A 25,745-nucleotide genomic window follows, 5' to 3' on the forward strand; every position below is an offset into this window, starting at 1 on the left:
CACCTCCAGGCGCTTACGCATTGTCTCTCAAGACAAGGAGGCCAAAGAAAGAAGAAGAAATATCTGTACTCATAGTGGTTTGTTGTAGTCATGGACGAGTCACCCTTGTTGGATTAAATTTAATGCTGAAAGTAGCAGGAAAGCTACAGCCAGTGTCAAGGATGTTACTGAATGGCTGCAGAGCACCCTGAGGGGGGAGGGTGAACAGCCAGCAGTGTGGTCCACATTGGTACTAACGACATAGGTCAGAAGAGGGATGTGGTCATGCAGAAACAGTTTAGGGAGCTGTGAAAGAAATTACAAGCAGGCTTCAAAAGCGGTACCACATGGAAGTGAGTACAGAAATAGCAGGATAGAGCAGATGAATGTGTGGCTGGAAAGATGGTAAAGGAGGGAAGGCTTTAGATTCCTGTGACACTGGGACCAGTTCTGGAGAAGATGAGATCTGTACCAGCCAGACGTGTTGCACCTGAACAGAGCTGGGATAAATTTCTTTGCAGGGTGATTTACAACTGTTACTGGGGACAGATTAAAATAACTTGGCAGGGGTGTGGGAATCAGGAGGTAATACAGGAGAGGAACACCAAGGTACACAGAGAATTGGAAGAGACAGATAACACAAGAGTATGAAATAACAAAGTATTAGGTGGGGTCAGAATGAGAGGTTTAGACATCCCTGGTATCATCCTGGTAAACCTCCTCTGTACCCTCCCCAAGGCCTTGACATCCTTCTTGACATAAGAATTGTGCTGACCAGACTCCAGCTGAGGCCTAACCATTGATTTGTAAAGGATTAGCATGACTTCCTTGTTTGTGTATGCAATGTCCTATTTACAAAGCCAAGTATTCCATATGTTTTTTAACCTACCTTAACAACATTCTCTGTCATCTTCAAGGATTTGTAAATACACATCCTCAATCCCTCTGCTCTTGCAATCCCCTCAAAATAGTACCATTATATTGCCTCTCTATGTTATTTCTCCCAAAGTGCATCACTTCACACTTATCTATATTCAATTGTATTTTCCATGCGTCTGCCCATTTCACCAGTCTGTCTATGTCTTCCTAAAGTCTCTTATCTGCATCATTATTTACTATGTTACCATATAATCGTGACAGCACAGAAGGAGGCCATTCAGCCCATTATATCCATGCTGGCTCTCTACGACAGCAACTCATCTAGTCCCACACCTGTGCCTTTGCTCCAAAGCCCTGCAAATATTCTCTCTTCAGATAATTTTCCAATTCCCTTATGAAATCCATGATTGAATCTGCCCCCACCACACTCTCAGGCAGTGCATTCCAGATCCTAACCATTTGTTGCATAAAAATGTTTTTCCTCATGTCACCATTGGTTCTTTTGTAAATTAGCTTAAATTGGTGTCCTCTGGTTCTCGACCCTTCTGCCAATGGGAACAGTTTCTCCCAATCCACTCTTTTCAGACTCGTCGGGATTTTGAACATCGCGATCAAATCTCCTCTCAACCTTCTCTTCTCTGAGGAGAACAACCCCATCTTCTTCAATTTATCTTCATTACTGAAGTCCCTCATTCCCGGAACCATTGTTGTAAATCTTTACTGCACCCTCTCTGAATCCTTCCCACCCTTCCTAAAGTGCGATGCTCAGAATTGGACACAATAAACCAGTTGATGACAAAACAGTGTTTTATTCAAGTTTATCATAAATTCCTTGCTTTTATGCTCTATACCACTATTTATAAAGCCCAAGATCCCCTATACGTTTTTAGTTACTTTCTCAACCTGCCCTGCCACCGACAATGATTTGTCACATATACCCCAGGTCTCTCTGCACTTGCAACCTCTTTAAATTTGTATCCTTTATTTTAGATTGCCTTCCTCATTCTTCCTACAAGAATGTATCACTTCTCTGCATTAAATTCCATCTGCCATGTGTCTGCCCATTCCACCAGCCTGTCTAAGTCCTCTTGAAGTCTATCACTATCATCCTCACAATTCACAATATTTCCAAGTTTTGTGCCAACTGCAAATTTTGAACTTGTTCCCTGTACACCCAAGTCTAGGTCAATAGTATAGAACAAGAAAAGCAGGGGTCCTAACACCGGCCCCTGGGGAACCCCACTGTATACCTTGCTTCTGTCCAACAAATAACCATTCACTACTACTCTCTGTTTCCTGTCACACAGTCAGTTTTGTATCCATGCTGTCACTGGCTTCAAGTTTGCTGATAAGCCTAATATGTGACAATTTATCAAACAATTATATCTCCCTCATTAACCTTCTCTCATTACAGCCACCCCTCCTCCTTTCTTTCCTTCCCTATCTTTCCTGACTGCCTTGTATCCAGGAATATTTAGTACCTAATCCCGAGATCCTGCCTTTTTTTGAATTCAGTCTCTGTTAATGCCACAACACCATATTCCCATGTGGCTATCTGCGCCTGCAGCTCACCAACCTTATTGACCACGCTTTGTGTATTTACACACATGCACTGTAAACCTAATTTAGACATTATTGCATCCCCTCTGACTCTAATTACACCTAATATCTTACTATTTCCTATTCTAGTGCCATATGCTCTTCCAATCATTTGTGCACCTTGTTCATCCTCTCTAATATTATCTCCTGGTTCCCATCCCCCTACCAGGTTAGTTTAAACCCACTCCAATAGCACTAACCAATCACCCCACGAGGACATTGGTCCTGGCTCTGTTCAGGTGCAAGCCGTCCGCCCTGTACAGGTCCCACCTCCTCTAGAATTGGTCCCAATGTCCCAGGAATCTAAAGCCCTCCCTCCTGCACCATCTCTCCAGCCACACATTCATCTACTCCACCCTCCTATTTCTATACTCACTAGCACATGGAAATACTACCTTGGAGGATCCACTTGCTAGTGCTGCTTATTAATATCTTTACCAGCTCCCTAAAATCTTCCTGCAGTACTCCAGCCCACTTTCTACCTATGTTGTTGGTACTGATATGGACTACGACAACTGGCTGTTCACCGTTCTCCTTCAGAATGTTCTGCAGCGACTCAGTGACGTTCTGGACCCGAGCACCAGGGAGGCAACATATCATCCTGGATTCACAACTCGAGATGTAAAAATGTCTGTCTGTTCCCCTAACTATAGAATCCCCTATCATTGTTACTGTCCCAATCATCCTCCTGCTCCCTGGTACAACTGAGCCACCTGTGATGTTGTGGACTTGTCTCTGGCTGTATTCCCAGAGGAACAATCACCCTTACCAGTATTCAAATACCAATTAGACAGCAAGATGCACTCAGGGGACTCTGACACTTCCTGCCTGGTCCTGATTTTGTGTCTGGTGATCACCCTGTCCCTCTCTGCCTGCACACCTGTAAACTGCAAGGTGACTACCTCGAGAAACGTGCTATCTTAGTCTCACGGATGCACCGCAGTGACACCAGCTACTGCTCCAGATCCGAAACCCAGAGCTCAAACTCCTCCAGCTGACAACACTTCCTGTATATGTGGTGTTTCCACATGGAACAGGATTCCATGGGACTGAGATGCCCTTCTATCTGTTAGAGTACTGACTAAACTTATCAGAAATAAAAGTCTTTAAAAAAACTTAAGACTGAATTCCTAAAACCTGACTATTTTTAGACCTGAGTCAATTAATCTAGTTCCTCATCTTAGACCCTTTCCTCAATACTTACCCTCATTCTCGATGTGAGTTTCCTCGGATCCCACTACTCCTTCCTCACTGCACTGATTCTGACTTCACTCTGACCTCACTCTTTCAATTTCTGCCGATGTTGAGTTACTCTCGCTCCACTTTCTGGGGAAGTCTGTGCTGCTGCCGTGCTTTTTCTCCCACTCCGCTCTGGCTCCACTCCTGCTCCTGTTGATCAAATCTTACCTGATGTCACTTTTGTTCAGCTCACACACTGACTCAGACTTTCTGGACAGGACTCAATGTATACGGCAGAAGCTAAAATGCACCACGAATGAATCACATTCATTACTTTGATAAATATCTCCGGATTCCCCAAATCGCTTGACAGCCAATGAAATACTTTTGAAGTGTAATCACTGTTGTAATCAAAGAATTTAAATCATCGTTCCTTTTAATGATTAAACATCAGTTTTACAAACCTGATATCCTGATAATTGCTTCTTGTTCTGTTTTCAACATTTCGTTCCTTATCAGACACCTGAATCTGTTTGTTGATTGTTTTGTTATTTCAATGTTGCTCTGGACGTCTAGAAGACCATTGGAGTCCTGCTGGTATCTTGTATCTTGTATTAAATTATATCCATCCTCACTCATCCACAGTATGTCCGGTTCAGGATACCATCCACTGGATTTACACACAAGCTGGATTCCATTATTATGATATTGTTTCATCTGAATCCAGGGCTTACGCCCCAATCCTGTAATCAACAGTGAATAGATTCAGAAAGAACTATTGTTAGCAACACTTCCTATAGCCTGTGGGAAATATTCATTTAATGTTATTGATAAATATTTAATCATAGTCCTGGAATAATGTGACTTTAAAGGGATTCTGAACTGAATCTCAAAATATATTGTTATAGAACAGTGATGGTTAAATAATTAATGTAAATCAGATATCAGTTGTTCAGACTGATTAACTCCCACTTATGTGAGGTGACAGAGGACACCTGATACCAATGGGATTATACCCCAGCCTGGTATAAACACCTTCAAGAGGAGACGAAGGGAGAAAATCGGTGGACCAAAGAATCCATATATTACTGACCAAATATACATACACTTGGAGGCAGATGATACCTCTAGACACTAGAGTAATAATTCTGGTGGTGCCAATGGATTTTCAAACTTCTCCTGTCATTCTCTCTGTGTTCTGACCCCATTCCAAGTCCTGGGTGTGGGGTTATTTCTATATTAGGGTCAGGCACCTGCAGCAGTAGCAGTGCCCACCCAGCAGTCCTCTTGGGATATCAATCAGGTATGTTCCAGTCAGGTGGTAATGACACAATGCCATCAACTGGCACATTTTACATCATTACCACCTCGGCAATGATGGACTGAAGACATATTTATCAGTGTTGTTAAGGAAGGTTAATCTGATGGTGAAAGAATACAGACACGCTCGATTGACACTAAAACATTGGCAGGTTTTTCCAATTTATTTGCGCCTGGAAAAGTGTTGCTGAGCTCCCAGGGGCTGTCTGTCTCTGAAAGATTCTGCAGGCACCATCTCCCCCAGCAGCAGCAGCAGCTATTTCTCACAACCACACCCCCATGGTGAGCTCCCAAGCACAGGCAGGAATCCTGTATAACACATTTACAGAAGGTTAACCCTGGAAATTTCACCAGTGTTAGCAGTGGATCAGCACAGTGCACACCCTGCCACGATTCTACCAGGATCAAACCACAGATGAAAATCCCTGCCTGTAATCTCAATTTTTTTTAATGTTCATTCATGGGATGTGGGCGTCGCTGGCCAAGCCAGCATTTATTGCCCATCCCGAATTGCCCTTGAGAATGCGGTGGTGAGCTGCATTCTTGAACCGCTGATGTAGGTGTTGGTACACCCACAGTGCTGTTAGGAAGGGAGTTCCAGGATTTTGACCCAGCGACAGTAAAGGAACGACAATATAGTTCCAAGTCAGGATGGTGTGTGACTTGGAGGGGAACTTGCAGGTGGTGGTGTTCACATGCATTTGCTGCCCTTGTCCTTCTAGTTGGTAGAGGTCACAGGTTTGGAAGGTGCTGTCTAAGGAGCCTTGGTGCATTGCTGCAGTGCATCTTCTAGATGGTACACACTGTTGCCACTGTGCGTCAGTGGTGGAGGGAGTGAATGGTTGTGGATGGGGTGCCAGTCAAGTGGGCTGCTTTGTCCTGGATGGTGTTGAGCTTCGAGTGTTGTTGGAGCTGCACCCATCCAGATAAGTATTCCATCACACTCCTGACTTGTGCTTTGTAGATGGTGGACAGGTTTTGGGGAGTCAGGAGGTGAGTTGCACACTGCAGGATTCCTAGCCTCTGACCTGCTCTTGTAGCCACGGTATTTATATGGCTACTCCAGTTCAGTTTCTGGTCAATGGCAGCCCCGAGGATGTTGATAGTGGGGGATTCAGTGATGGTAATGCCATTGAATGTCAAGGGGAGATGGTTAGATTGTCTCTTGTTGGAGATGGTCATTGCCTGGCACTTGTGTGGCACAAAAGTTACTTGCCACTTAACAACCCAAGCCTGGATATTTTCCAGGTCTTGCTGCATTTCTACACAGACTGCTTCAGTATCTGAGGAGTTGTAAATGGTGCTGAACATTGTGCAATTATTAGCGAACAACCCCACTTCTGACCTTATGATTGAAGGAAGGTCATTGATGAAGCAGCTGAAGATGGTTGAGCCGAGGACACTACCCTGAGGAGCTCCTGCAGTGATGTCCTGGAGCTGAGATGATTGACCTCCAACAACCACTTACATCTTCCTTTGCGCTCAGTATGACTCCAACCAGTGGAGAGTTTTCCCCCTGATTCCCATTGACCTCAGTTTTGCTAGGGCTCCTTGATGCCATACTCGGTCAAATGCTGCCTTGATGTCAAGGGCAGTCACTCTCACCTCACCTCTGGAGTTCTGCTCTTTTGTCCATGTTTGAACCAAGGCTGTAATGAGGTCAGGAGCTGAGTGGCCCTGGCAGAATCCAAACTGAGCGTCACTGAGCAGGTTATCGCGAAGCAAGTGCCACTTGATAGAACTGTTGATGACACCTTCCATCACTTTACTGATGATTGAGAGTAGGCTGATGGGGCGGTAATTAACCGGGCTGGACTTCTCCTGCTTTTTGTGTACAGGACATACCTGGGCAATTTTCCACATTGCAGGGTAGATGCCAGTGTTGTAGCTGTACTGGAACAGCTTGGCTAGGGGCGCGACAAGTTCTGGAGCACATGTCTTCAGCACTATTGCCGGATTATCAGGGCCCATAGCCTTTGCAGTATCCAGTGCCTTCAGTCACTTCTTGATATCATGCGGAGTGAATTGAATTGGCTGAAGTCTGGCATCTGTGACGCTGGAGACTGCAGGAGGGGGCCGAGATGGATCATCCACCTGGCACTTCTGGCTGAAGATTGTTGCAAATTCTTCAGCCTTATCTTTCGCACTGATGTGCTGGGCTCCCCCATCATTGAGCCACTGCCTCCATTTAGTTGTTTAATTGTCCACCACCATTCATGGCTGGATGGAACAGGACTGCAGAGCTTAGATCTGATCCATTGGTTGTGGGATCGCTTATCTCTGTCTATCACATGCTGCTTATGCAGTTTGGCACGCAGATAGTCCAGTGTTGTAGCTTCACCAGGTTGACACCTCATTTTGAGGTCTGCCTGGTGCTGCTCCTGGCATGCCCTCCTGCACTCTTCACTGAACCACATGAAAGATATTAAAATAACAAAGACTGAACTAAACGTGGCTGATGGTTTCCAAAGAGCACAAGTTTAAACTCCTGAGAGGGTTGAGGGTTCAACTCCAGACTTTAAGCACAATTTCTAAGATGATGATTCAGTGTCATTCTGAGGAAATGCTGCTGCCACATTGAGAGTTTTTATCATTTATTTTTCTTCAGTGAAAGGACTTTGGGTTTGAATTTGATTTAAAAGTTGTGTCTCAACAAAAAGTAAATTCATATAGTTTTTTAACACAGTGAGTAGTTGGGGTCTGGAATGCACTGCCTGACAGTTTGGTGGAAGCAAATTCAATCGAGGCCTTCAAAAGGAAATTCGATAAGTAGCTGAAGATAAAAACTGTGCAGGATTATGGGGAAAGAGCGGGGTGTGGAACTGGCTGAATTGTTCTTGCAGAGAGCTGGCACAGACTCGACAGGCCAAATGGCCTCTTTCTGTGCTGTAACCATTCTCTGATTCTATGTAAAGCTGCAGGCATTGAAGAATGGGGATTGAAGCCACACAAGTCAGTGTGTGGAATGTGAACTCAGCAAACTGCAAACTAATTCAATGAAGGTCAACTGTCCAATCACAGACCCATTAGTCAGGATGACCTCCATTCTGTTTGGAAAAGAGCAAGAAATGTTCCCTTTCTACCCACACCTCAAAGGAGGATCAGAGATAGTCAGTTTAGTGAACAGGCCTGCAGGCAAGTCTGCTCCCTGGGGCCAGAATGAAGGATGAACCCATGTTCAGGAGTCTGTCAAATATTGAACAGAGGATAGAAAACACAGCCCTTGGTCCAGAGCTGAAAGTTAATTTGCAGGCAGTCCGATTCTTTACTGAAATGTTAGAAAGAGAGAAAGGGATGTGAAAACACATCAGTCAGTCCACAAAAAATCGAGGTAGTTCATTATTTCTTTTCAGCTCATTTTTAGAGGAGAGGCCAGATTAAATTTAGTGGATTTTTTTCTGTCACCCAAGATTAGAGAAGCACATGGGAGAACAGGTGGGAAAAACATGTTAACTAGTTCAGATCACAAGTGTTTCTACTGGTAAACCTCTGGGTTACAATATTGTGGAATGAGATATTGGGTAGGACTGGCATGCTCCTGAATGTAAACCACTCAGTTTGTTTAATGTAGTGACAAGTACCTTGCACCAGATAGAATGGGGCCAACATTGTTTTTCCTTTCTGCAGACTTCCATTGTTATTGAGGCTGATGTCCAGTGTTATATCCTGAAGAGAGGACTGACCCAGAAACCAATGTGGAGAGTTCCCATGTAGCATTGTAAGGAATGGGCATTCCCTTCACTGAGAGTTTTATTTATTTGTTAATGGGTTATGGCCATCGCTGGCAAGGACAGCATTTATTGCCCATCCCTAATTGCCGTCGAGAAGCTGGTGGTGAGTCACCGTCTTTAACCGCGACAGTCCATCTGGTGTAGGTGTACCCACAGTGCTGGTCGGAAGGGAGTTCCAGGATTTTGACCCAGTGACAGTGAAGGAACAGTGATATAGTTCCAGGTCAGGATGGTGTGAGACTTGGAGGTGAACTTGCAGGTGCTGGTGTTCCCATGCATCTGCTGCCCTTGTCCTTCTAGGTGGCAGAGGTCACAGGTTTGGAAGGTGCTGTCAAAGGAGGCTTTGTGAGTGGGTACAGTGCATCTTGTACATGGCATACACTGCTGCCACTGTGCTCCAGTGCTCCAGCGCTGGAGGGAGTGAATGTTTAAGGTGCTGGATGGGCTGCTCATCAAACAGGCTGCTTTGTCCTGGATGATGTCGAGTTTATTGAGTATTGTTGGATCCAGGCAAGTGGAGGTTTTTCCATCACAGTCCTGAGTTGTGCCTTGTAGATGATGGACAGGCTTTGAGGAGTCAGGAGGTGAGTTACTTGCTGCAGAATTACCAGCCTCTAGTCTGCTTTTGTAGCCACAGTATTTATATAGCCAGTGCACTTGAGCTTCTGGTCAATGGTAACCCCCAGGGTGTTGATGGTGGAAGATTCAGTGATGGTAATATGATTGGGTGTCAGGGAAGTTGGAGATGGTCATTGCCTGGCACTTGTGTGGCACAAATGTTACTTGCCAATTATCAGCCCAAGCTAAATGTTGTCCAAGTCTTGCTGCATCTGGACACGGACTGCTTCAGTATCTGAAGAGTTGCAAATGGTGCAATCATCAGCGAACATCCCCACTTCTGACATTATGATGGAGGGAAGGTCATTGATGAGGCAGTGAGGATGGTTGTATCTTGGACACTACCCTGAGGAACTCCTGCAGTGAGGTCCTGGAGCTGAAGTGATTGACCTCCAGCAACCACAACCAGCTTCTTTTATGCTGGGGAAGCCTGTGACCGGTGAAGAGTTTTCCCCCGATTCTCACTGACTTTAATATTTCCAGGGTTCCTCGATACCACACTTGGTAAATACTGTGTTGATGTGAAGGGCAGTCACTCTCACATCACCTCTGGAATTCAGCTCTTTTGTTCATGTTTGGACCAAGACTGTAATGAGTTCTGGAGTTAAATAGTCACAGAATCACAGAATTGTTACAGTGCAGAAGGAGGCCATTCGGCCTATCATGTCTGTACCAGCTCTCCGAATGAGCAATTCACCTAATGTCATTCCCCGGACTTCTCCCCGAAACACTGCACATTCTTCCCTTTCAGATAATAGTTTAATTCCCTTTTGAATGCCTCGATTGAACCTGCCTCCACCACACTCTCAGGCTGTGCATTCCAGATCTTCACTCACTGCATGAAGAACTTTGTCCTCATGTCGCTTTTGCTTCCTTTGCAAATCTGTGCCCTTTTGTTCGTGATTCTTTCACGAGTTGGAACAGTCTGTCTCTCTCCACTCTGAACAGACCCCTCATGATTTTCAATACCTCTGTCAAATCTCCTCTCAGCCATCTCTGCGCCAAGGAAAACAATCTCAACTTCTTCAACCTGTCTTCATAACTGAAGTTCCTCATCCCTGGAACCATTCTCGTGAATCTTTTCTGTGCTCATATCAATACCTTCATTTATTTCCTAAAATGCGGCACCCAGAACTGGACGTAATCCTCCAGCTGAGGCTGAACTAGTGTCTGATACAAGATCAACATAAATTCCTTGCTCTTGCACTCGATACCCCCATTAATAGCGGCACAGTGGCGCAGTGGTTAGCACTGCAGCCTCACAGCTCCAGGGACCCGGGTTCGATTCTGGGTACTGCCTGTGTGGAGTTTGCAAGTTCTCCCTGTGTCTGCGTGGGTTTTCTCCGGGTGCTCCGGTTTCCTCCCACAAGCCAAAAAAGACTTGCAGGTTGGCAGGTAAATTGGCCGTTATAAATTGTCACTAGTATAGGTAGGTGGTAGGGAAATAAAGGGACAGATGGGGATGTTTGGTAGGAATATGGGATTAGTGTAGAATTAGTATAAATGGGTGGTTGATGGTCGGCACAGACTCGGTGGGCCGAAGGGCCTGTTTCAGTGCTGTATCTCTAATCTAATCTAATCTAATAAAGTTCAGGATACTAAATGCTTTATTGACTGCTCTCTCAACCTGGCCTGTCACCTTCAATGTCTTATGTACATATCCATCCAGGTCCCTCTGCTCCTGCACCCCTTTTAGAATTGTACTCTTTATTTTATATTGTCTCTCCATGTTCTTCCTACCAAAATGAATCACTTCACATTTTTCTGCATTGAACTTCATCTGCCACCTGTCTGCCCATTCCACCAACTTGTCTATGTCCTTTTGAAGTTCTACACTATCCTCCTCACAGTTCACAATGCTTCCAAGTTTCATAACATCCACAAACTTTGAAATTGTGCCCTGTGTCTAGGTCATTAATATATATCAGGAAAAGCAAGGGTCCCAACACTGACCCCTGGGGAACTCCACTACAAACCTTCCTCCAGCATGAAGAATGTATGTTAACTACGACACTCTGTTTCTTGTCACTCAGCCAATTTCCTATCCATTATGCCACTGTCCCTTTTATTCCATGAGTTATAATTTTGCTCACAAATCAGTTGTGCAGTACTGTATCAAACACCTTTTGGAAGTCCGTGTGCACCACATCAACTGCATTGCCCTCATTAACTCTCTCTGTGTTACCTCTTCAAAAAACTCCAGCATGTGAATTAAACATGATTTGCCTTTAACAAATCCGTGCTGGTTTTCCGAGCGGAACCAAACTAAGCATTAGTGTGCAGGTTATTACTGTGTAAGTGCTGCTTGATAACATTGTCGCCAACACCTTCCATCACTTTGCTGATGATTGAGAGGAGACTGATGGGTCACTGATTGGTCAGATTGAATTTGTCCTGTTTTTTTGTAGTCTGGACATACCTGGACAGTTTTCCATATTGTTGAGTAGATGTCAGTTGTAGCTGTACTGGAACAGCTTATCTCGAGGTATGGCTAGTTCTGGAGCACTACATCTGGGATGTTGTTGGGGCCCATAGTCTTTACTGTATTCAGTCACTCAGGTGATCCTTCATATCACGTGGAGTGAGTTGAAATGGCTGACTGGCATCGATGATGCTGGGGACTTCAGCAGGAGGCCAAGAAGGATCATCCATCAGTATTTATGGCTGAAGATAGTTACAAACACTTCAGCCCTGTCTTTTGCACTGAGATACTTGGCTCTGCCATCCTTGAGGATGGGAATGTTTGTGGAACCTCCTGCTCCTGTTTTTAACTGTCCACCACCATTCATGACTGGATGAGGCAAAGCTTTGATCTGATCTGTTGGTCATGGGATCGCTTAGCTCTGTCTACTGCAACCTGCTTCCACTCTTTATCATGCACATAGTCCTGTGCTGTAGCTTCACCAGGTTGACACCTCATTTCTCAGTATACCTTTGTACTGCACCTTGCAGGTTCTGCTACACTCCTCATTGAACCAGGATTGGTCCTTGATGGTAATGGTAGAGTGAGGAACATGCTGGGCCATGAAGTTACAGATTGTGACTGAATCCAGTTCTGCTGCTGCTGATGGCCTACAGTGCCTCCTGGATGCCCAGTTTTGAGCTGCTAGATCTGTTCTGAATCCATCCTATTTAGCATGGTGGTGGAGCCACACAACACGATGGAGGGTATCGTCAGTGTGAAGACAGGACTTAATCTCCACAAGGACTCTGCAGGTCCGGTAGGTCAGTCCTACCAATGCTGTCATGGTCAGATGCAGTTGCGACCAGGAGGTTGGTGAAGACCAGGACAGGTGGTGTTGGTGTCCCTTGTGTTGGTTCTCTCACCACCTGCTGCAGGCCCAGTCTGGCAGATATGTTCTTCAGGACTTGGCCAGCTCAGTCAGTAGTGCAGGAACCAAGTCACTCTTGGCTTGCGGCCCCAATGATATTCTAATTGACTGGTGGGCTTTTGCTCACATCAAGACTCCATGCATTCATCCTATGGATTTGGGAGTAAAATGGACTCACCGTCCCTCGCCACCAAGCACCACCTCCCCCCCCACAATGATAAATCATGTTGTGCAAACTATCGAGGTATTTCCCTCTTGTCCATAGCAGGGAAAATCCTGACACGTATTCTCCAGAATCACCTACTTCCTGTGGCTGAGGAAATCCTCCCAGACACAATGTGGCTTTAGACCTTCCAGAGGAACATCCGACATGGTCTTTGTTGCCAGAAAAATCCAAGAAAAATGTCGAGAACCCCAGGAACTCTTCAATGCATTCATCAATCTGAGTCAGTCACACGAGGCTCTGTGAATTGTGCTTCAAAGATTTGGATGTCCAAGAAGCTTCATCACAATCCTGCAATTGCTCCATGATGATATAACTGTCTTGTGTGGGAGTTCTGAAACAGACATCTTCAAAATCCAGACCGGGGTCATACAAGGCTGTGTGACAGACCCCGTATAATTTACAACCTACCTGACAGTGACTATTCACCTGATCAAAGATCAGCTGCCCTCTGGTGTGATTATTAAATACCGCCGAGATGGAAAACTCTTTCAGCTCAGTTATCTCTGTGCCAAAACTAAACTGACCACCACAGACATACATGATCTACAGTTTGTGGATGACTGCAGTGTCGTTGCCCATTCTGCACCAGATTTGCCAGCTGCTCTCGATCTCTTCAATTCTTCATACAAGAGACTCGGCCTGTACTTGAATGTTGCCAAAACTCATATCGACCCACACCTGGTCGGCTAAATACTCCACCTCCCATATATGTTGATGGAGACACTCTGGATTATGTTGAGCAGGTCCCATACCTTTACAGCTACCTCTCTCAAAAGACCACACTGCCGAGGAGATCCAATACCGCACCAACTCAGCCTTCTACAAACTACAACAGCGAGTGTTTGACAACAAAGACCTCCGCAAGTCAACAAAAGTCCCAGTGTAAAGAGCAGTGTCATCACCACACTCCAGTACTGTAGTGAGATCTGGACTGTGTTTCAGTGACACACAAGAGCACCAGAGAAATTCTATCAGTAATGTCTCTACCACATCCTCGGGTTCAATGGGAGGATTGTCGAACAAAAGCTCGTGTCCTTCTTGAAGCCAGCACCACAAGCATTCAGGTAAAACTCCTGCAAAATCACCTCAATGGATTGGACACTATGTCTGGATGGCCGAAAACTGTCTACCCTCCAGCTCCTGTTTTCAACTCTCAAATGGCCAGTGTTCCGGGGAGGACAAAGCAAATGCTTCAAAGACACTCTGAAGTTCTCCATGAAGTGTGTCAGCATTGACATTGATGACTGGGAGGAGCTTTACCAATCGTTCAAACTGGTGACAACTTGTTCATCAAGCTGCATCATGCTTTGAGTCCAAATAAAAAGTCTTATTGATGAGGCAGAGTGGTGACAGAGAAGGAACGAAAAGGAAGAAAATCCTGCTCTCCGGATCCCACTACCACATGGGACATCCTGCCCCATGTGCTCAAAGATCTGTGGGTCGAGAATCGGCCTGTTCATCTCCCACATCTCCTGAGTGCAGCTTCATGACTGGGAGCATAGGAATATGAAATTAACATTAACATGAATTATTCATTAACATGAATATTGCACCAACTGCTAAAGAAACCTATTTTTAATCTATTTGCAATTTAAACAGGAGTTTAAACACATCACTTCTACAAGTTGTTAATGTGTTGGTAGATATTTACTAACCTGCAACTTCCAGTATAACTGCAGCTTCTGCTGAATCAGTTCTGTCATCAACTAAACATGTATAGTCCCCTTCATCAGATACTGTCGTGTTCTTTATTCTAAGAGAAATGATTCCTTTAGTCAGTTCCTCTCTAATCAGTTCAGTCCTTCCTCTGTAATTCTTGTGTTGAACGACAATATCATCCTCTCCATTTCTGTACACGTGTACTGGTGAATCGAGACCTGATTTAAGCCACTGCACCACCATGTTACTGATGAATAGATCTGGCACAAGCTGACATTCCAATAGAGCATCTTCATCCACAATGGCTACAACAGGATCAACAGGTCCAAATACGAGGAATTTACCTGGTGAACAACATTTCAAAATAAAAATCAATTATTCATGTAATCTACAAAAGGAAAAATACTTTCAAAGTAGCTGATCATTTAAAATATATAGTACAATATACAAGTCCTCCAGAACTGTACTTGTAAAACAATATGAACTCAATAAGTTATTGCTTCTGACTTAATACCATCAAATACCATAAGGATTGATAAGTCTCCTGGCCCTGATGGAATGCATCCCAGGATAATAAAAGAGATGGCGGGAGAAATAGCAGGTGCACTGACGGTAATTTTCCAAAATTCGCTGGACTCTGGGGTAGCCCCAGCTGATTGGAAAACAGCAGATGTGACGCCACTGTTTAAAAAAGGAGGTAGACAAAAGATGGGGAATTATAGACCGATTAGCTTAACCTCTGTAGTGGGGAAGATGCTTGAGTCTATTATCAAGGAAGAAATAGCAGGGCATCTCGATAGAAATTGTCCCGTTGGGCAGACGCAGCATGGGTTCATGAAGGGCAGGTCATGCTTGACAAATCTTTTGGAATTCTATGATGACATTACGATCAAGGTGGACAATGGGGACCCAGTGGATGTGGTGTACCTAGATTTCCAAAAGGCCTTCGACAAGGTGCCGCACAAGAGGCTGCGACATAAGATAAGGATGCATGGCGTCAGGGGTAAAGTATTAGCATGGATAGAGGATTGGTTGACTAACAGGAAGCAGAGAGTGGGGATAAAGGAGTGCTATTCTGGCTGGCAATCAGTCACTAGTGGTGTGCCTCAGGGATCGGTGTTGGGACCGCAATTATTTACAATTTATACAGATGATTTGGAGTTGGGGACCACGTGTAGGGTGTCAAAGTTTGCAGATGACACTAAGATGAGTGGCAGAGCAAAGTGTGCAGATGACTGTGAAACTTTGCAGAGGAACATAGATACATTGAGTGAGTGGGCAAAGGTCTGGCAGATGGAATACAATGTTAATAAATGTGAAGTCATTCATTTCAGTAGGAGTAACAGGAAAAAGGATAATTACTTGAATGGTAAAAAGTTGCAGCATGCTGCATTGCAGAGGGACCTAGGTGTCCTTGTGCATGAATCGCAGAAGGTTGGTCTGCAGGTACAGCAAGTAATTAGGAAGGCAAATGGAATTTTGCCCTTCATTGCTAAAGGAATTGAGTTTAAAAGCAGAGAGGTTATGTTGCAGCTGTATAAGGTACTGGTGAGGCCGTACCTGGAGTACTGTGTGCAGTTTTGGTCTCCTTACTTGAGAAAGGATATACTGGCACTGGAGAGGGTGCAGAGGAGGTTCACTAGGTTGATTACGGAGTTGAGGGGGTTGGCTTATGAGGAGAGACTGAGTAGATTGGGATTATATTCATTGGAGTTCAGAAGAATGAGAGGGGATCTTATAGAAACATATAAAATCATGAAGGGAATAGATAAGATACAAGTAGAGAGGATGTTTCCACTGGCAGGTGAAGCTGGGACAAGAGGGCATAGCCTCAAGATTAGAGGGAGCAAATTTAGGACTGAATTAAGAAGGAACTTCTTCACCCAGAGGGTTGTTAATCTATGGAATTCCTTGCCCAGTGAAGTAGTTGACGCTTCTTCAGTAAACGTCTTTAAAGCTAAGGTAGATATCTTTTTGAACAATAAAGGAATTAAGGGACATGGTGGGAGTGCGGGTAAGTGGATCTGAGTCCACGAAAAGATCAGCCATGATCTTATTGAATGGCGGAGCAGGCTCGAGGGGCCGGACGGCCTACTCCTGCTCCTAGTTCTTATGATCTTATGAAATTGATCTTATTAATTTGATAGATTTCTGGACTTATTTTAAATTGCTTATTCACATTTTAATTTTCCATGGCTTGTAAATATTATACAGTTCTATTAGTATTCTGTCTCCCTCAGAGAAACCACCATATTGTCCCGGGGATCTTTTCCTGAACTGTATGTAGCACAGTCATTGAGGATGGTAAGTAACAGTGTGTCACTGAGCAGAAGGGGGCAAGGAGTGGGTTGGATTGAAACTAAAGAAATTAGGTGGTGAAATTGCCAAGGAATGTGAAAAGTGTGGCAAGGACAAAGCTGGACACAGAGCCCCAAACTGAAAGTGATAAAATCTATATAAAGTTCTGAAGAAAGATCTTTGACCTGAAACGTTAACATCTGTGGAAAGAGAAACAGAGTTGAGTAATTCCAGCATTTTCTATTACAGATTTCCAGTATTTTGCAATTACATAAGGAGAGTTTGCTTTATGCTAAGTGCTGAAAAACCAGTTATAAAAGGATGAAAGCAGGAGATAAATGAACATTGTCATGGACTGTTTGCTGTTTTATTTTGGTCTGAGGATTGTCTGCTGAGGAAGATTAACAAAAAGTTAAAAACACTCATGTCCTGGGAAAGATAATGAAAATGCAGCTTTATCAACATGTCTGCCAGATATGTCAGTCACAAAACTACAGGTCAACACAAGTAAAACTCTGTTAAAAGGGAATTAATTCCACAGTGTTTATGAGGCAGAAATTCCTGTCAGACAATAGCAGAAAGTGGGCAGTATCAAATCAGCCGCTCACTTTACACCCCATCCAACTTCCTGTTCCATTGAAGCTGTCAGCTCCACAAGACAAATGGCTCCTTTGTCATACATGTGGGGGACACCTACCACCCCTCAAGGAGGCCATTGGCCTCTCTCAGCCTGATCTCCAGCCACCCTGTCACCACCTCCCAATCACAAACCTCCCCCCAGCTCCCACAACTCTCCTGATCACAAACCTCCCCCTCTCTCCCAAACCCCCCTGATCATCAGGCTCCCCCCAACCGCACAAATCACCAGCCTCCCAATCACCAGCCTTCTCACCAGCCTCCCAATCGCCAGCCTCCCAACCGCCAGCCTCCAGACTTCATGAGATAGCGCCATTGAAACAGAGGAAATGATGACAGTGGATTTCTACACACTGTTCCAATGGAAGGTGAATTCCATTCCGATAGGGAACTGGGATTAGCATCTAATATACATTGATCAAACAACCATCTTTAATCAACAATCTGAGAAACATCTCACCCCTGACAGTGTCACATTAAACAGTGAGTTAGAGCAAGGTTGACAGTTAAGGCTTAAAAAGATTAAATCATTGTATCTGTGTGGGTGGTGAAAATAGATCCCAATCAGGCAGAGTCCATTATAAACTGGATCTGCTCCATGTCCAACAAAAAGCATGACAATTTCTCGACTTGGCTGGCAATTATTGCACATTGATTTCCCAATTATTGTGACATGACAAGTCTTTAATTTGAAAGTTGAAAACCAATCAAGTGGTCTGGTCACTCAAGACAGAAAATGTTCCTGAAACACTGAAAAGTGCCCGATACACAGACCCTATACTGGTTTGTCTCAATTATTCATAAGCTTTCACAGTCCACACTGATGTATCAGTGTAATACTGAGTCAAATAAATTACCTTGGAGAGAAAATCAAAATCATTTATCTAAGTTTCAAACTGGGCTATGATTTGTCAGTTTGGATTGTCAGGATTTCCAGATGCCATGACATTATTTGCATTGTTGCAGGACTGGGATGAATATCCTCACAGGGAGATTTCCTCGTGCTGTTGGGGAGGGTTTAAACTAGATTGTCAGGGGGATGGGAACCTGAGAGGGAGCTCAGATTGGATGGAATCAAAACTGGTAACTTGTCAGGGGTGTAGGAACCAGGAGGATATATCAGAGAGGAATACCAAGGGGCAGAGAATACTGAGAGAGCGGAGAATAGTAAGTTATTAGGCGGGGTCAGAGTAAGGGCGAAAGTAATAAAGTATAAATCAGGGTTAATGTGTATGTATGTGAATGCACGGAGTGGGGTTATTAAGATTGGTGAGGGATGATGTGGCTACAACAGAGACCTGGCTCAAAGAAGGGCAGGACTGGATGTTAAATATTCCTTGATGCAAGGTGTTCAGGATAGATAGGAAAGGAAAAAAGGGGGAGGGCTGACTGTATTGATTAAGGAAAGCATTGCAGTGCTGGAGAAAAAGGATGTCCCAGAGGGGTCGAGGACAGAATCAATTTGGCGAGAGCTAAGGAACAAAAAAAGGTGCAGTTACATTGCTCGGTGTTGTATACAGGCCACCAACTGGTGGAAGGGATGTAGAGGAAAAAATTTGCAAGGAAATTCGAGAGCTGCAAAAATTACAGTGTATTTATAATGGGGGACTTTAGTTATCCAAATGTAGACTGGGATGGTAGTAGTGTAAAGGACAGTGAAGGGCAAGAGTTCCTAGAATGTGTACACCAGTATGTTTCTAGTCCAATGAGAAAAGAGGCACTGCTAGATCTGGTTCTTGGGAATGTGGTAGGCCAAGTGGATCAAGTATCAGTAGGAGAGCATTTAGGAGACAGTGATCATTGCATCATGAAGTTTAGGCTGACTATGGAAAAGGACAAAGAACAGTCCAGAGTCAGAATAATTAACTGAGGGAAGGCTAAGTTCAGTGGGGTAAGAATGGAGCTGGGGCGAATAAATTGAGTCAAAGGTTGGCAGGAAAGCCAGGAGATGAACAATGGCTACCTTCAAAGAAGAAATAGTTTGGGCACAGTCAAGGTATGTTCCCTCGAAGAGGAAAGGTAGGGCAAACAAATCCAGAGCTCTCTGGATGACAAAAGAGGTACAGATTAAGATAAAGAAGAAAAAGTGTGCTTATGACAGATACCAGGTAGAAAATACTATTGAGAACCAGGCTGAATATAGAAGGTCCAGAGGAGAAATACAAAAGCAAATAAGAGAAGCAAAGAGAGAGCATGAGAAGAAACTGGCAGCTAACAACACTACAGGGAATCCCAAAGTTTTCTATAGTTATATAAATAGTAAAAGAGTGGCAAAAGGAGGAGTGGGGACCATTCGGGGGATTTACACATGGAGGCAGAGGGCATAGCTGAGATATTAAATGGATACTTTGCATCCGTCTTTACCGAAGAAAAAGATGCAACACAGGCAATGGTTAAAGTGGAGGTAATTCACACATTAGAAGGGTTTAAAATTGATAAAGAGGATGCATTAGATAGGCTGTTTGTACTTAAAGTGGATAAAGCACTAAGATCGGATGAGGTGCATCCAAGGATACTGACAGAAGGGGGGGCGGAAATCGCAGAGACACAGGCTATAATTTTTCAATCTTCCTTAGACTCGAGGGTGGTGCCAGCAGACTGGAGAATTGCAAATGTCACACCCTTGTTCAAAAAAGGCTGTAAGGATAAGCCCAGCAACTACAGGCCAGTCAGTTCAACTTTGGTGGTAGGGAAACTTCGAGAAAAAATAATTCAAGACAAAATTAAATGTCGCATCGACAAATGCAGGTTGACTAAGGAAAGCCAGCTTGGGTTTCTTAAGGGAAAATCATGTTTAACTAACTTGCTGGAGCTTTCTGAGGAGATAAAAGAGAGGGTTGATGAGGACAATGCTGTTGATGTGGTGTACGTGGACTTTCAAAAGACGTTTGATACAGTGCCACACAACAGACAAAGAGACAAGAGGAAAAACTTTTTCACGCAGTTAAGATCTGGAATGCGCTGTCTGAGAATGTAGTGGAGACAGGGTGAATTGAAACATTCAAAAGGCAATTAGACTGGTATATGAAAGGGATGAATGTGCAGGGTTACAGGGAAAAGGCAGGGGAATGGAACTGAGTGAACTGCTCCTTCAGAGAGCTGGTGCAGACACAATGGGCCGAATGGCCTCCTGCTGTGCCGTAACAATTCTGTGATTCTGTGACGTTACCTGTTGAACAAATATTTTTTGTCTGTCTTCACAGTGGAAGACACAAGTTACATGGAGGGTAACCTAGAGGCTACTAAGAGTGAAGAAATTAAAGTAATTGATGCCAGCAGAGGAAAAGTACTGGAGAAATTTAAGGGACTAAAATCTGACAAATCCCCAGGATCTGATCGTCCATGTCCTTATGTTCTAAAAGAGGTAGCTGCAGAGAAAGCAGATGTACTGGTCATGAGTTTCCAAAATTCCATCGTTTCTAGAACAGCCCCAGCAGATTGGAAGTTAGCAAATGTAATACCCCTATTCAAGAAAGAAAGGAGAGAGAAAAGAGGGAACTACAGGCCGGTTAGCCTGACATCAGTCATTGGGAATGTGCTGGAATCTATTAGTAAGCAAGTCTTAACAATGCACTCGAGTATGATCAGACAAAGTCAACATGGTTTTATGAAAGGAAATTGTGTTTGACAAATTTATTCGAGTTTTTTCGGGATGTAACTGGCAGGGGAGAGAAAGGGTAACTAGTAGATGTGGTAGACTTGGCTTTCCAAAAGGTATTCGATAAGGTGTCACACAAAAGATTCATAGACAAGAAAGGGGCTCTTGTAGTTGGGGGTAATATATTAGCATGGACAGAGGATTGGTTAACAGAAAGGAAGCAAACAGTAGGGAGAAACAGGGCATTTTTAAGTTGACAGACTGTAACTAGTGGAGTGCCACAAGGATCGGGGCTGGGCAATCTATATCAATGAATTAGATAAAGAGACAGAGTCATGTATGTAAGCTTGCTGACCATACAAAGCTTGGTGGGAATATAAGCTATGAGGAGGACACAAAGAGGCTGCAAATAGATATAGACACGTCAAGTGAGTGGGCAACAAGAACATAAGGAATAGGAGCAGGAGTAGGCCATTCAGCCCTTCGAGCTTGTACCGCCATTCATCTTCAACCTCATTTTCCTGCACTATCCCCATATCCCTTGATGTTTTTAATATGTAGAAATCTATCAATCTCAATCTTGAACATACTCAACGACTGAGCCTCCACAGCCCTCTGAGGCAGAGAATTCCAAAGATTCGCAACCTTCCGAGTGAAGAAATTCCTCCTCATCTCACTCCGAAATGGCCTGCCCCTTATTCTGAGACTGTGTCCCCCTGGTTCTAGACTTCCCAACCAGGGGAAACATCCTTCCTGCATCTACCCTGTCGAGCCCTGTAAGAATTTTTTTATGTTTGAATGAGATCACCTCTCATTCTTCTAAACTCCAGAGAATAAAGGACCAGACCATTTAATCTTTCCTCAGAGGATAATCCCTCCATCTGCCAGTTTTGTTGCACTTCATCTAAGGCAAATATATCTTTGCTTCGGTAAGGAGACCAAAACTGCAGACAATACTCCGGGTGCGGTCTCACCAAGGCTCTAGATAATTGCAGTAAGACATCTTTACTCCTCTACTCAAATTCTCTTGTAATGAATGCCAACATAACATTTTCTTTCTTAAATGCTTGCTGTACCTGCATGTTAGCTTTCAGTGATTCATGAACAAGGACACCCAAGTCCCTTTGAAGTTCAACACTGCCCAGTCCCTCACCATTTAAGAAATACTCTGTATTTCTGTTTTTCCTTCCAAAGCCTTCACATTTTTCCACATTGTAGCCCATCTGCCATGTTCTTGCCCGCTCACTTAGCTTCTCCAAATCTCCTTGAAATGTCTTTGCATCCTTCTCACAACTCACAATTCCACCTAGTTTTGTGTCATCTGAAAACTTGGAAATATTACATTTAATCTCCATATCCAAATCATTGATATAGATTGTGAATAGCTTCGGCTCAGGCACTGATTCTTGTGGTACCCACTAGTCACAGCCTGCCAACCTGATAAAGACCCATTTATTCCTACTCTGTTTTCTATCCATTAATCAGCTCTCAATCCATGCCAGAATATTCCCCTCAATCCCATGTGCTCTAATTTTGTTTACTAACCTCTTGTGTGGAACCTTTTCAAAAGTTTTCTGAAAATCTAAATATACTACATCCACCGGATCCCCCTCATCTATTCTGCTCATTATATCCTCAAAAACTCCAACAGGTTTGTTAAACATGATTTTCCTTTCCTAAATCCATGTTGATTCTGCCCAATTCTACCATTATTTTTGAAGTGTCTCATTATCACATTCTTTATTCTAGATTCTAGCATTTTCCCTGTGACTGATGTCAGGCTAACAGATCTGTAGTTCCCTGGTTTCTCTCTCCCTCCTCTCTTAAATAGTGGGGTTACATTTACCACCTTCCAATCTGCAGGAACCATTCCAGAGTCTACAGCATTTTGAAAAATGACCACCAATGCATCTACTATCTCTACAGCTACCTCTTTCAACACTCTGGAATGTAGACCATCAGGTCCAGGGGATTTATTTACATTAAGTCCTATTAATTTCTCTTTTTTTATGATTATTAATATCTTACAGTTCTCCCTTTACACTAGTCCCTTGATGCTCCATTATTTCTGGGAGGTTTTACTATTTTCCTCCATGAAGACAGACACAAAGAACTTGTTCAGTTTCTCTGTCATTTCCTTACTCCCCAATTTAAATTCTCCTGACTCTACTTGCCTTTACTAATCTTTTCCTTTTTACTTACCGACAGAAAATTCTACAGTCGGTTATGATTTCACTGGTTTACCCTCATATTCTATTTTCCCTTTCTTAATCTTTTTCTTGGTCCTCCTTTGAAGAATTCTGAAATGTCCCAATTCTCAGGCTTACCATTTTTCTGACAACTTTATACACCTCTCCCTTTGCCCTAATACAATCCTTGATTTCCTTCATTAGCCACAGCAAGGAACACTTCCCTTGCTGGGTTTTTGTGCATTAAAGGAATGTATTTTTGTTGTAAACTTTGTATTAGTTCTTTAATGTTAGACATTGCCTGTCTACCACCATACCTTTTAACATAGTTTCCCAATCCACCATAGCCAATTTGCCCCTCATACCTTCATAGTTTACTTTGCTAAGATTTAAGACCCTAGCTTCTGACTGAATCACATCACTTTCAAACTTCTTATAAAATATTACGGTCACTCTTTCCTAAAGCCTCTTTTACAACAAGATTATTAATTAGCCCTTTTTCATTGCACTCGATCTAAAATAGCCTGTTCCCTAGTTGGTTCCTCAATATTCTTTTGGGCCTCCTTATCTCGAGAGACAATGGATACGCGCCTGGAGGTGGTCAGTGGTTTGTGAAGCAGCGCCTGGAGTGGCTATAAAGGCCAATTCTGGAGTGACAGGCTCTTCCACAGGTGCTGCAGAGAAATTTGTTTGTTGGGGCTGTTGCACAGTTGGCTCTCCCCTTGCGCCTCTGTCTTTTTTCCTGCCAACTACTAAGTCTCTTCGACTCGCCACAATTTAGCCCTGTCTTTATGGCTGCCCGCCAGCTCTGGCGAATGCTGGCAACTGACTCCCACGACTTGTGATCAATGTCACACGATTTCATGTCGCGTTTGCAGACGTCTTTATAACGGAGACATACTGTTACTGTATACTGTTCTAGAAAACCATCTTGTACACATTTCAAGAATTCATCCTCCACAACATTTGGGGCGGCACAGTGGCGCAGTGGTTAGCACCGCAGCCTCACAGCTCCAGTGACCCGGGTTCAATTCCGGGTACTGCCTGTGTGGAGTTTGCAAGTTCTCCCTGTGTCTGCGTGGGTTTCCTCCGGGTGCTCCGGTTTCCTCCCACATGCCAAAGACATGCAGGTTGATAGGTTAATTGGCCATTATAAATTGCCCCTAGTATAGGTAGGTGGTAGGGAAATATAGGGACAGGTGGGGATGTGGTAGGAATATGAGATTATTGTAGGATTAGTATAAATGGGTGGTTGATGGTCGGCACAGACTCGGTGGGCTGAAGGGCCTGTTTCAGTGCTGTATCTCTCGAAATTAGTATGAATGAAGTTTCCCAGTCTATGTGTAGATTGAAATGCCCCATGATTACTCTATCACTCTTGTTACATGCAACTCTAATTTCCTGATTTATACTGTGATTTACATCACCACTGCTGTTTGGTGGCCAATAAAAAAACTCCAACCAATATTTTCTGCCCTTTGCTGTTTCTCAGTTCCACCCAAACTGATTCTATGTCCTGATCTTTAGAACTATGCTCTCATCCCACTAAAGTACTAACGCCCTCTTTAATTCACAGAGCTATCCCACCACCTTTTCACAACTCCCTGATCTTCATGAATGTCACATACCCTTGGATATTTAGGTCCCAGCTTTGGTTTCCTTGTAGACATGTCTCAGTGATGGTTAACAGGTGATATATATGAATTTCTATTTGAGCTGACAATTCATCTGTCCTATTGGAAATGCTACAGCCATTCAGATACAGAGCCCTTTATTCAGTTTTTTTTTACTATTTTTGTAAAACTCTGGCTGTGTCTGCTGACACACTCTTAAGTTTGCAAGCACTGTCCTTTCCTGCCATACTCTGATCATCATTACCTTTATTGCTACCTTGATCTATTGCCTAGACATTTCACTAAAGTTTATTCAATTTTTTCCAATATGATCCCTTCACCCCTCCATTTAGTTTGAAGTTCTCTCTACTTTGCTAGATTTATGACTTGCTGGAACACTGATCCCAGGATAGTTCAGGTGAAGTCCGTCCCAAAAATTCAGCTTCTACATTCCCCAGTACTGGTGCCAGTGCCCCACGAATCAGAACTCAATTCTCCCATATCTGTCTTTCAGCCATGCATTCATCTCTCAAATCTTATTTACCCTATGACAATTTGCACGTGGCTCAGGCAGTAGTCCAGAGATTATTACCTTTGAAGCTCTGCTTTTTAAATTATTGCCGAGCTGCTCATATTCCATATGCAGAACCTCTTTCCTAGTCCTATCTATGTCATTAGTACCTATGTGGACCATGATCACCAGATCCTCCTCCTCCCACTGTAAGTTCCTCTCCAGCCCTGAGCAGATGTCCCAAACCCTGGCACCGGGCAGGCAACACAGCCTTCTGGACTCTAGCCGTCGGCTGCAGAGAACAGCGTCAATCCCCCTTACTATACTGTTCCCTACTACAACTAATTTCCTTTTTTCTCCCCCCAACTTGAATGACTT

The 25,745-nt window shown here is 43.8% G+C and overlaps 1 protein-coding gene across 1 annotated transcript in view; it reads right to left on the bottom strand.

The window, feature by feature from the left end:
- The window catches only part of LOC137345674 (butyrophilin subfamily 1 member A1-like), a 97,643-nt gene extending 76,053 nt beyond the window's left edge, over positions 1–21,590 (bottom strand). The window contains exons 1-4 of the mRNA XM_068008938.1: positions 21,502–21,590; positions 21,203–21,216; positions 14,519–14,869; positions 4,101–4,379 (exon numbers count right to left, since the gene is read on the bottom strand). Of these exons, the coding sequence (XP_067865039.1) occupies positions 4,101–4,379; positions 14,519–14,869; positions 21,203–21,216; positions 21,502–21,590 (733 nt within the window). The remainder of the gene's footprint in view (positions 1–4,100; positions 4,380–14,518; positions 14,870–21,202; positions 21,217–21,501) is intronic.
- Positions 21,591–25,745: the final 4,155 nt, after the last annotated feature.

The sequence above is a fragment of the Heterodontus francisci genome, chromosome 29 (genome assembly GCF_036365525.1).
Source record: "Heterodontus francisci isolate sHetFra1 chromosome 29, sHetFra1.hap1, whole genome shotgun sequence".
Taxonomy (NCBI): Eukaryota; Metazoa; Chordata; class Chondrichthyes; order Heterodontiformes; family Heterodontidae; genus Heterodontus; species Heterodontus francisci.